The sequence below is a fragment of the Scleropages formosus genome, chromosome 19 (genome assembly GCF_900964775.1).
Source record: "Scleropages formosus chromosome 19, fSclFor1.1, whole genome shotgun sequence".
NCBI classification, from domain to species: Eukaryota; Metazoa; Chordata; class Actinopteri; order Osteoglossiformes; family Osteoglossidae; genus Scleropages; species Scleropages formosus.
The window spans coordinates 17,984,887-17,997,549 of record NC_041824.1 but is presented as its reverse complement, the minus strand read 5'-3'; the positions used below and the strand labels follow the sequence as shown (position 1 = coordinate 17,997,549).

The following is a 12,663-nucleotide window of genomic DNA, read 5'->3' as shown; positions in this document are numbered from 1 at the left end:
CTCACTTATTAGACCAAAGCAATGCTGGTTGACAATGTGCTCACAGAATTTACAATTTTACTTAGAGACCCCAAAAAATCTGCTGGATTTTAGAACTCCAGAAAAAGGACTACCCACAATTAGCACAAGTTAGAATTTTTCTTAAACTTAAGTTCATTGGTTAAAATAAATATAATTTGTATCACATAATTTTATCTATATATAAACCAGTTTGGTTTTTTTTTTTTTTTTACATGTTTAGTAATTTTTTGCATTGTACAAGAGTAACTAGTCAGCTGGAAACCATTTCTGTAGACAGTTAAGTTATTTTCAATCAATAACTTTTTTATATAAAAATGTAGCTTTTTTAAACACACCAATAATCTGTGTTCATCCTTCTCCATACCAGGCATGCAAGACACCCTCATGACCACTGTCTACTTTGTAACAACCATCCTTGCTAGCATCTCAAGGTAAGCATTGTGTAAGTTCAGTTACAAGGGTTAGAGATTACAACATTACACATAATAAAAGAACAAATGTGGAAAAATATTTAGTTAAATGGGTTCAATATTCAGTTAAATACTCAAATTTAGTTCTATGAACTAAACAAAAATGACTTAATACAAAATCATGAACAATCCCATTCTGACTCCATAAAAAAAAAATCCAATCAAAAACAAAAGGTTGCTCCTTGCCTGTTCCACTGTTTGCAACAAGTCTACAGAAATTAATCATATGCTGCATCCTCTTCAGACATGGTATAAGCTTGAGAGATTTGATTTTTCCTCTAAAAAGTATTAGCTTTAGTTGACAGCCTGCTTTGAGACTTGGCCGTTACAGAATAATTCACACTGAAATGACATGCTTATGACAAAGACTCATAAAGCAGAAATATTTTGAAATAAGCCAAATGCTTTATATGGAGGTAATAAATGCCACATTATCAGTGTGGAGTAGCAGTGGGATGTGGAATTTTCTGTTGATAATGCACTAACCATATTCCTCTAGAGCATAAAATATGTCAGAGGGGACAAAGGACAGGATGCATCAAGCCCTGTTGACAGTTTACTCTGAAATTTGTTTTCAAAGCCTGTACATGGCAGACAATATGGTTTACTATTAATTCTTTGTAATAGTACAAGGTTTTTGTCATTCATAAGACATTTTGTAAAACTGCATTATTGTTGCATCTATAAAAATACAGAGGACAATTTGTGGGAGGCTGTTCTGATTTAAGGGAGTGCCTTAAAATGCATCACTTGCCTAAATTGTCATGTTCCAAATATCATCATTTTAAGTGCTGAAACACTCGCAACCCTGTATGCTTTATAAACGTAAAAAACATAAATCCATCTTTAAAAAAAAAAATAAAAATTTAATATATCACTAATCACACCGCATTTGACAAATAAGAACACATATTTAATGCTGCATGACTAGCCCAATGCAAAGGAAAGGAAACTGAAGGCCTCTTTTAAGCATAGAATTTAACTTAAAACCATAGGATGCATGTTTGCACACGTAGAATATGCAAGACCACATTAAGCACAGATACAATTACATATGACTAAGTCGTCTGCCTAAAGAGAGAAATGAGGACCTGCACCCCAAAAGTTAAGTGAAACTTAGTGTAGTATGTTACAGTATTTAATGATGTACTTTCAGCTTATTTCCGCCACACATTTACTCACCACACCCCTCCTCAAGAACCACCTGAGCTCAGAATCGATCAGTACCATGTGAAAGAGCCTTACTAAAATCTGGTTATATGCCTCTTAGCCTGACTTGACAAAACAGGGGACCACTGTGGAGATGAAAAGCCTCGGTGTAAACTAGAAATGCTAGCAAAATAATTCACACCTGCATTTCAATTGCAATTTCATAGAAAAATACCCTTTGAGGATTTCCTTCTGAACAGGTTTTTCCTTGCCGAAACATGGAGTATTCCAGAGTTTGAACCCTTAACAACTCATCTACTATTGCCCTACCATACATGTTTAAGCCAAGCACTGAATTTCCATAGCAGAATCAGCAACTGGTGAGAGAAAACACTGGGAAACAGAGAGCACCCTTTGGTTAGGCTGTGGGACAACTTATTGCAATGACATGTCTACATTACAAGAGAACAGGGCTGGGTGCCTAAACCGTACGCGCAGATTAGCAGCTGCCCATGTACTGCGGTTAATACCGAGCACTAACACCCTGCACTATTGCAACAAGAGCACCTCTTTCACAGCCTCAGAATGCGTAGTGTGGAGAGGATGGGGAAGAGGCAGCAGCACCCTCAGGGTACTTGGAGTGCGAATTTTGTTGTTTCCATGAACAAACGAGTGACTGAGGTCAGAGCATCCGTGTTTCTCCACCACAAAGGGCTTGTGCTCCTCGAGACCTTTCCACTCTTAACTCTTAACATATGAGGAGACACATGCTTCTGTTAATGCTTCCCAATTTCAGAAATAAAGAAAACAATGCATTGGAATTATTCTGAAATGCCTAGGACCACTGCTGAAAAATGATTCAGTATATTATCCATGTCTTCCTTTTGTACACACGTTGTTTGCTCTTCTGGAGCTACAAGCCATAGAGTTAGTTACTCTGATGAATCCTGCCTCCAGACAATAGGGCTGATTTAGTGTTATGGCAACAATGGGGGCTGAAGCTCCCCCCCAAAAAAAAAAAAAAAAAAAAAAAACCCTCGAGTTCTAATTTTCTTTTAAACATCTTCCCTCCTGCACAATATCTGCTATTTACACATAAGAAATCCTCATTTACCAAGCACCACTCTGTCAATGTAGCAAGGAGTGTAACATTTTCTGTTTGCTGGTACAGTGTGTAAGCTCCATATGTGTCCTATTTAAAACAATAGATCTGCACAAATCCGGAGGTCTTACCCCTTAACTGCAAATTTGATTTAAAGAAAAACATACTGGATTGCGGAGGAAAAAAATAAAATAATGGGCCTGCATCACTTAAAAAGAAGCATCGATGGGACTTATCCCAAGGGACACAACCAGAAATAAAATGACAAGAGGATTCATACCAGATGTACAAACATTAAAATTCCCCATGTCCATCTGAGGTGGGAGATTTTGTACCGATCGAAGTGCATAAGGTAATACTACATCTTCTTTCTGAGCCACCTGAAGCTCTCCTCCAAAGTTCATTCAACCTTCTGGTACGAGCAGCTCAGGCAGACACACTGTCAAAAGTGTCCTCATATCTGAGAGAAAAGCCTGCTTCTCTTAGTCCTTTTGCAAAAAGTGACTGCATATTTTTCAAGTTGATCAGGGTCACACACCACCTGTTTCACAGACAGGTGTGATGGTATATACACAACATACATATTAAACAGGGATTTAAGGGGGGTGGAGAGAAATTTGACAAGGAGAAGAGCAAAAGATTGGACCTCCTTGGTTTCTACTCACGAAAGACAATTATTTGATGTCCCCAAAATTTGTGGGAAGAGTCTTTAGTTTTTGCACGTGTGTTATTGAGTCCGAATCCTGGGCTGCTCCTTGTCCTAGGTGACGTCCTTCATTGACATCGTTGACCAACCAACATCATCAGTGGGACTCGCCACTCTGGCAAAACCCTCATCCGCATTTCTAAAACCATCAATCACCTGCAATAAATGGTCCAACATTTCTTCACCAATAACCTTGAAGCTTTCACCGATCATCTCCTTTACTACTGGACTTGAAAGACGTTAATCTTGCTTGTGTTCTTCAGGGTTTGTCGCCTGTTACAGAACCATACTCGGACCACCTCGCGGTCATAGTTGAGCTCTTTGGCGATCTCTGTGATCTCTTGGCCTGTAGGGAGGGCATTCTTCTCAAAATAGGTGTTAAGGACTTCAATGGCCTGTGGTGTGAAGCTGGTGCGCCGCTTGCGCTTCTTGGATGGCTCTCCACCCACAAACTCCATCAGGTTCTGTTGCCCTTTCTGGTTCCATAGCTCTGCCTCTGCCAGCCACTTCTCCAAAACTGGTTTCAACTTCTGGGCACTCTTGGGTGTGATGTCCAACTTTTCAAACCTACAGCCATGTCAAGTCAGATGAAACATGGCATCAATAACTGGCACTTCAAACTCACACATACCCATTTTAACACGGCACATTCTACTGTGTGACTGTTGAAATAACACCGTTATTATACTTACACTATAAATTGATTTATGACATGTTCATAGCTGAGAGTTATTCTGCATTTCTTTAATAACCCTTAAATCTATATGTAAATGTATATTCATGGGAAACAGATACCATCAGGCCAGCTTCCTCCTTCTCTCTAAGTGGGGACAGCTGGTTGTACAGTGGTTAGAGCTGCTGCCTTTGGACCCAAAAGGTCACAGGTTTGATTCTCACCTCCAGCTGTAGTACACTTGAGCAAGGGACTTACCCTAAATTTCTCCAGTAAAATTACGCAGCTGTATAAATGGGTAAATAATTATAAGTAGCTTAACACTGTAAGTTGCTTTGGACAAAAGCATCAGCTAAATAAATGTAAAAGGAGAGGGAGAGCTAACCTGCATATGGCAGACTGGCTGTAGGCTGGGCCCTCTGTAGCAGTAAGTGCTTGTCCCACTTGTGTTTGTGTGAGCCCTAGGGAGAGGCGTCGGATCTTGAAGTTCTTGGCAAACTCACGGATTTCTTCCAAATTAATGCCCTCCTCATCTGTAGCTCCCTGCTGAGGCTCTACGAAGAACGAGAGAAACACAACGCATCTTATTCCTCGCAATGCACCATATACCTCATTGAAACTATAAATCTAAACCTGTATTGACATTATCAGGTAGTGTGTACAGTGTGTTGCAGATTAATGCTCATACATCTCTAAATAGTAAAACATCTGGAAATAATCAAATGCAGCGAGAGAGAACGATAAAAGATGGCCTAAATACTGCTGACAAGCTGGCCCACGGTGGGCGAGTCTCCGCAGGTGATGGGAACAGAAGAGGAGAGGGAGGGGACAGTCTTCACTACCGAGGGCTGGGGAGCGATGACCACCGGGGCCTGACTCACTGTCACAACCTGACCCTAGAGAGCAGATCACAGGTGAGCGTATTCACATGTTGAACATAAGTCACCGATGAATAAAAATCCACACCCAGCTACACCTCTGTGTCTCAGGGAACGAGGCTGTGGCGCACCTGAGTGGTGGACTTGGCAAGGGTTAGCGGCACAGAGGGTTTAGGAATGACGGCGGCCGAGGTGGGTGTCGAGGTGGGTCCGCTTCCGATGGTGGCGATGATCTGGCCTTGGGCATTCAGAACCAGCTGTGGGGACACTGTCTGCACCTGCAGGCCTTGGGCGGAGAGGGCAGAAGCTGCACTACCGGTCAGCGACGCTGGATTCACCAGGACAGGGAGAGTCCCAATCACCTGACAGGTTCGGAAATAAAACGTAATATTACAGTCTGAGAGCTGTGAAAAAAGGGAAACACTACGAGGTTTCAAATCATAATGCTAATGGCACACTGTGTGTGCTGCCATCCCCTCCTGACTTCATACAGATTACACGAGATAGAGCAGAGCTTTATGTTTTTCAAAATCTACATTTATTCATTTCTTTTCTTCAAAGCAACACTGAGTAAACAAAAGAGTGATTTGTAACAAAGAGCTTTAGATAAAGAAATGTCAAAGCACAACCCGTTAGTCCAATAATGTTTTTGAGGATTGACATTATGCAATTCACTGCATGTAGAACAAAGTATGATGTGAAATACAAAGCTGTTTATGACAGATGGAGCAAAGCAGATGTACAAAGGTGGCTGAAGATCTGGAGGGAGACCCTTCTTGAATGCTAGGAGGGATTCAGGAGTTCTGAGGGACAAGGGGAACTCTCAGCGCAAAACCAAATTTGTAATTGTACTGAACAACCACTAGAAAATGGCACGTATAAAATGGTGGTGGAAGACTAAGCTTTGGCCAGCATTCCCACCTGTCCCTGAGCATTGGTGATGATCTGGCTGGTGAGTCCCGGCACACCAGATATGGCGCTCGTGATGACAGGAGTGGTAGTCAGGGAGCTGATAAACTGAGGCTGGGCACCCAGCGATGCAGCACTGATCTGCAGAGGGAACAACGAGAATGCATGAGGATCAGCTGTAGAACAAAGGCATACAGAGAGGGAGAGATACACACAGACATACTTACAATGGCCGGGTTGATGGAGATCCCTGCATTCTGCAGCGCTGCAACAGATGCACTAGGTTCTGACACCCGGGGCGCAGCAGGAGCAGCGGAGGCGACGGCCACCTGCGCAGCAGCCTGTGTGGTTTGGGGCTGTTGCTGCAGGGCTGCCTGCACCGACTGCAAAGCAGCTGCCTGGGGCTGCAGGACCGTCTGCGCAGCTGTGTGCAGCTGAGGTTGGACAGCATTCAGCACAGTGGCAGCTGAGAAGGAAAAACAAGCAGACAGTCACAAACCCATCACCTACGCTGCTGCCTCTGAAGATGGCAGAATGGTAATGAGGATTTCAGCGTGCCGCAGGTGCCTGTGTGTTCTTGATATAACACACAGTTATCCGCTTTACTCTTTTGGAAACGGGATTTAAATTGATGCATACAAAGAAGAACAAAAAAGCGTGTTCAAAACAGTACAAGGACAGGCAAGGCCAGCTGGGGTGAATTAAAGCAAATGACATTGAGGCTAAGGAGGGAGTCTGGGTACGAATGAGCCAAAGGTCCCACCCTGTAGTCCAGCGAAGGGCAGCTTGAGGACACCTCCAGCGGGAGTGGCTGCTGCCAGTCCGGGAAGGGTGGCCACAGTTGCCGTGGGGAAGGTGAGCACGGCCAGGCCGCCCTGTCCCCCAACTGAGCCCGCCACGCTGATGGGGATGAGCAGCGGCTGGCCAAGGGATCCTGGCTGGGCCACAACACCTGTCATCAGTGTGGTCAGGCCATCCTGGGTGAGCACCTATGTAGGTGAAAGAGGCAAGATGGGAAAAGCCAACCAATCAGAGAGAAGAGGAATGTTACTCAGCCGTCTTCATTTATGGACGGTCACACACGTGATACGCCTTACCTGCGGACAGGCCTGGACGGTAACAGGCACCGCCGCCTGGGGCTGAGAGAGGGCCATGCTGATGGGTCCTGCTGAAGCCGAACTTTGAACAGACGGGACCGAAACCTCAGCAACAGAGCCTCCATCACCCAGAGCTAAGAGGCACAGGAAAAGAGATGGAACAGGGTAGTGGGTAAAATACCCAGAGTCTCGAGAACCACCACAGACCTAAATCATCAAACCCTGAACACTGGGAACCTCACAAAGCTCGTATTTATTGCAGAGACGCAAGTCAAAAATCGCATCCAAGAATAGGTTAAGAATAGTTCGTTGAACACAAGACAAAGTCAATCCTTACAGGGGTTTCCAATTACCAGACCTAAACATGACTGGCTCTTTATGTACAGCGGATGCAGCTTCCCTTCAACTTGACCCCTCATTCTTGAAGAACATCCAACATCCCACTACAAATGGTTCAGGACTTGTTTGACAGCAGTGAAAGAATGACTGCAGCTGTTTGGAAGGCAAACGGTGACCCTGCTCTTTAGTGGTAACCAGATACCATTCATAATGTTTGGAGTTTCTATTATTTTGCCCATCACCTGTATATTACATAACCCTGGCACCCAGGCCCAGAATCTACCATTTAGTAAATTCTATAAAGGTATCTTAAAAATTACTTTGAAAGATTTTCAGTTTTTTGAAAGTGAAAAAAGAGCCAACAACCTGAAGTACTACCAAACAAATTATGCTTAACAGCATGATCTCAAGAAGTAACAGAGGCTAAACTAATTTTGCACCCACATCTCTGAAAACAGCCCTTAAGTGCTATTCCAGGAAAATCAGATGTGGTCTTTGAAATCCCCTCAACACTTATTAAGGTAACCAGAGTTTCTGAAATGATCCTAGGGATTATGGGCCATCATAACTCATCATAAATCATCCCAGGGATTATGGAACATCATAACCCCTCATAAACTATCCCAGGAGTTATGGAACAGATCATTCATAAATTTTTTCTTGATGCCAAAAAGCACTGATGGAAGGCCATGTAGACGCAGAGCAGAGCCAGCTGACTGAAAGCAGACTGACTGTGTGACGGGTCAACGCGCCTCACCTGCTCCGCCAGGGTCACATGACTGTACAGGGGAGTCATGGGCCCCCCCCTCGCTGGGCTGCAGAGGAAGCCGGCCTCCCCCTTCACCGCCTCCATTCGCCTTCACCTCGGAGCCAGAGGCAGGAAGGGACGCATCCACCTCCACCTCCAGGACACGGATCGTCTCATGGCCAGACATCACGATCACCTACATTTGGGAAAGGAGAAAGTCACAAAACAAGGTCCCACTCATGTTTTAATAGGAACTCATTTTCTGCTCCTCTGCAAACATTCACGGGCCAGTTGAGTGTCCTTCTTGCATTTTTCATACGTTCATGTATTTCCTGCACTGCTAATTTCTCATTTGACACCACAATAGTCTTTGTGGTGACTTGTGTACACACACAGACAGTAGTGTAAAGACAAGACTGAAAAGAAAAGAAAAATAACTTGTGACCAGGAAGCTGCTGTTTAGAATCCTGCTCCTGCCACTGCTGTACTGCGTTTGAACAATGCATTTACCTTGAACTGCACCACTATAAATACCATGTTGTATAAATGGATAAACAGATATAAATTGCTTTTTTGGGGGGCAGCAAGTATCTTAGTGATTAGGGCTGCTGCTTTTGGACTCCAAGGATTCAGGTTTGAATCCAACCTCCTGCTGTAGTACCCTTGGGCAAGGTACTCACCCTAAACTGTTCCAGTAAAAACCAGCTAGCTTTGTAAATGGTAAAGAATTGTAAGTAGCTTGACACTGTAAGTCACTTTGGAGGAAACTGCTGCTAAATGGAATACTGTGTGATTCTGATACAGACGAGCAATGTTGTGATCATGAGGACATGCTACTTCAAAAGGTCCATGTCCACCCCACCCAAAAAACTGGGTGAAGCCAAAGAGTGAAAAATCAAGAGGGGAGGAGTCCACAGTGGGAAATTGTGGCGGACGGTGGGAACGGCACAGCACACAGAAAGGGAGAAAGGGTGCATACCTGATTTTCTTGGGCGGGAAATTTCAAAGTGCAGGAACCTAATGGCTGAAAAGAACACCTCTGCTGTGAGACAGTGAATGGCTGGGAGAACAGAGTGGCCAAGCACACATTAGCACACGATGGCAGACACAACGCAACAAAAAGAGACCTGTGAACACAGTACAACAACAACAACAGCGTCAGCCAATGAGCAGCTTAAGCAATGCTTTCCGAAAGTGTCCCCCAACCCACCAATCGACATTGCTTCTGCTGACAATGGATGTAGAAGACGGTGCCTGGAGAAACATCCACACGCTCATGGAAAGCGGGGCGCGGCCCTCAAGCGTGCACATGAAAAGAAAGTTCACAGAAAAGGGTATTGCAGTAATATACTCGTGTGGAGAAGGGGTCTCAAAGAACTTGTCAAAGGTTTCCATTCCAAAAGCAGAAGATTAAAGGGAAAGTAGAAGCCAGGGCCAACTAAAAGTGAGGGGTTGAGACATGAGGGAACAGGACCACCTGAGACACAGAAAGGAGGCGGCGGTGGAGGGGGTTCCAGCAGTACCTGTTCGTTCACAGTAAGCGGCGCGTCATGAGCGCTGAGCTCCTCGGGGTCCATGGTGCCTCGCTTGCAACGCCCAGCAGTCACTGCGCCTGCATGCTGTGCGGAACACACCACGTGCCCTGTTACCTACAGCACCCCCGGCAGCATTCGCCCACGAGAGCTTCGCACAGCTCGAACGTAGAGCGACGCCGCTGCCGCGCGCACTGCTGACACAGGTGTTCAAAAAGCGGTTACTGTTAACACCCCCCCATTACGCCTAAAGGGGCAGCAGGGGGTGCAGCGGTTAGAGGCATTGCCTAGTGAGTGAAGGACAGAGGATCAAATCCAAATGCTTATGTTTATTCCTTTAGCTGACACAAGCAACTTACAATGGTAAGCTACTTCATGATTATTTACACTTTCATACAGCTGGGTAATTTTACAAGAGCAATTCAGGGGAAGTACCTTGCTCAACGGTACTACAGCCAGAGATGAGATTCGAACCTGTGGCCTTCGGGTCCAAAGGCAGCAGCTCTAACCGCTACGCTACCAGTGATTTACCAGAGTAAATCACTGTACGTGGCTTTGAATAAAAGTATCAGCTAAACCAGTAGTAATAAATAACAAGGAACCTTAACACGCAGACTTCACACTGAAAGCAGATTTGGCCAAAGGTGTCAGTTAAATAATGGTTATTTATCTGTTCCCTGTTCCACTGCTAAACCTGACACGAGGCAGCGACTTGTAATACACAACAGCGCAACATGTGAAGTGTCAACCAAAGTATAACACTGTCAGGATTCAAGTTTGCACAGCAATTATAGTACAAGGTAAGTCCTTTTTAATGAGCAAATGTCATAAACAAAAGGCAGGCTTTGTACATTTCTGTGTAGCTGAGACCCAAATATTCAACACTGTGTAATACTGTGAAAGACCAAGAGTGAATTCTGCAAATATCACAGATCATGGTCAGAAAGTGCTGGGTTCAGGTAAGTCGAATACAGTTTGAAGAGCCGTTTATCAGGTCATCTCCTGATAAAAAAAAAAAAAAAAAAAAAAACGACAATGCAGCGCTGGCATGTTCTCACGTGAGGGTTAGAAATGTCAAGAACTTGAGGTGAGGCATTAAAAGCGAGGGTTTTGCGCTTCAAGCAAGACGAGAAGAGCCATAGCCACAGGGGGAGTAGGAAGAAACACCAGTTTTATTATTATTATGACGAGAGTCATTTCAAGCGCCTTTAACCTTAGGTAGCGGCGCGAGGACGGGACTCTCGAGCCGCGTCTGTGTCTCCTCCACGTTAATAAACATAAGCTAAGTTACATAACGCGCGCAGGGACGGCGGCGGACACCTTCATGAATTATTTATGTGGCCCCGCTCGGTGGGTTTCTACCGCACACCGGAGGGCAAAGTGGGGCACAGCGAGTGGGAACAGAGCCACGGACACGTCGAGCCCAGGCACTCGCTGCTAGCGCGGCTAACGCGTTAGCTTCACACCGCTGCACTCATGCGCACACGCAGAGAGACACAGAGAGTACAGACACACCGCGGGGCCACACGCCCCACTTCCACGTTAACACGCCGCACGCCGTGATCTGACTCCGAGGCGACAGCAGGCCGCCTCGCTCGGTGTGTTTCGTGCACAACCGTGTTTTGACGCACGTTCTCGAGCGGCCTAGTAGAGGGGCCTTGTTTCGCGCGTCTGTGTCCTCGCGCTTCTCCAACAACATCACAGCGGCGCGCTCACAACTCGCGCGCTCGAAGGACTCCGCGGACGCAGGAGTGTGCGGTTCCTGGACCCACCACACACACACATACATACATACATACACACACCCTTCACGCACATCTGGGGGGAAAAAGCGTGCTTGTGGGTGCGAGTGAGCTCGAGCTGCTGCTGTCTGCCCTAAATAATAATCGTAATAATAATCCTCATCACCATCCTCATCATTACATTACATTATCATCATCATCACCACGACTGCGCTCGCCGAGCCGCAGCCCATGCCATGCAGAGCCGCAAACCCGCGGACACCATTTTATGTATTTCACCCGCTCTTTATCATAAATATATAAATTATGCTAATTACGAGCATTGCATATTAACCGAAAAAAAACCCCTCTCATTTTCCCCCTTTCACCCAGCCGCCTTTAATACGCGCCGCTCTCTTTCAAAGGAAAAAGAAGGGAAGAATCGCACATTTATGAACAACTTACCGGCGGAACTGCGAGGTTTGTGGCGACGCGCCCCCTTTGCACAGCTTTAGCACAGTTTGTTAAAGAGAGGAATAATTAAAAATTCAGCTCACAGCTCGCGCCTGGGCGCCGCGGCCGCACACAAAAGAGCGATTTGCATTGATAAAGAGGGTCGGCATCGCGCCGGACCCCCCGCCCTTAATATTCAATGACACCCGGGCGCTTACCTGCGGCTCGGCCGAACTCCGGACACCTCCGGGCGGGCGAAAACACCGCTTTCCGTAGAAAAGTCCCGCAAATTTAATACAAATTTGGCCTTTTGCACTACGTCATGAACATAATTTATGCAAGGCAAGTCTTTGCATGGAAAAACGCAGCAGTTGGACTGAAGGGGGAGCTATGGCCGCCTTAAAGAGAGCGCGCTTCCTTCCTTCTCTCTCCGTCTTTCTATTTTAATGCCTTCTCGCTGAGCCCGCCACGGCTTCTTTCAACTTTTGCACAGTCCTCGTCGTCTGTTAAATGCATTTCTCCGCGTTCCCGATCTTGAAAGTCGGGCCTGGTACAACGCGGATAGAACTTAATTGTTTTCTCTTAATTTTGCGTGTGTGTGTGTGGTGAAAGAAGGGTGCAGGAAAGCACGAGACACACGCGTGAATAACAGTTTCCTACATCTGTCTGGTACTACAAAATATCAGTTTAACACAAAGTGCTTCCAGAAACCAAGACGGACTTGCTTTAGCAAGTTAAGCCTTGTCTGATTTGAAATTCTTGGTAAATGGTGTGTGTGTGTGTGTGAGAGAGAGAGAGAGAAAGAGAGAGAGATATGAGCAATACACCTTCATTTATTCATTTAAGAAAGTATTTCTTCCAGTGA

At 45.4% G+C, this 12,663-nt stretch overlaps 1 protein-coding gene across 2 annotated transcripts; it reads right to left on the bottom strand.

Annotated features, from left to right (window-relative positions):
• Positions 1-256: 256 nt before the first annotated feature.
• On the bottom strand, positions 257-12,169 carry pou6f1 (POU class 6 homeobox 1). 2 transcript variants are annotated; one of them, XM_018760183.2, is made up of 11 exons: positions 12,017-12,169; positions 9,616-9,711; positions 8,102-8,288; positions 7,006-7,139; positions 6,672-6,897; positions 6,136-6,374; positions 5,921-6,049; positions 5,131-5,361; positions 4,882-5,017; positions 4,507-4,675; positions 257-4,015 (listed from the first exon to the last, which is right to left on the bottom strand). In XM_018760183.2, the coding sequence occupies exons 2-11, from the start codon at positions 9,667-9,669 to the stop codon at positions 3,670-3,672; spliced, it is 1,851 nt and encodes a 616-aa protein (XP_018615699.2). In that variant the 5' UTR covers positions 9,670-9,711; positions 12,017-12,169; the 3' UTR covers positions 257-3,669. The 2 variants fall into 2 exon arrangements, with proteins under 2 accessions (XP_018615699.2, XP_029102351.1); XM_029246518.1 differs by lacking the exon at positions 12,017-12,169 and adding an exon at positions 11,811-11,979.
• Between the last annotated feature and the right edge of the window lie 494 nt (positions 12,170-12,663).

What these genes read in the sequence shown, in the direction of transcription:
- pou6f1 (XM_018760183.2), bottom strand. Translation starts at nt 9,669, where the DNA reads ATGGACCCCGAGGAGCTCAGCGCTCATGACGCGCCGCTTACTGTGAAC. An exon ending in TCTCCATCAACCCGGCCATT is followed by an intron (nt 6,050 to 6,135) that starts GTAAGTATGTCT and finishes TTCCCTCTGCAG; the next exon opens with ATCAGTGCTGCATCGCTGGG. An exon ending in CGTGGGCCAGCTTGTCAGCA is followed by an intron (nt 4,676 to 4,881) that starts GTATTTAGGCCA and finishes CGTTCTTCGTAG; the next exon opens with AGCCTCAGCAGGGAGCTACA.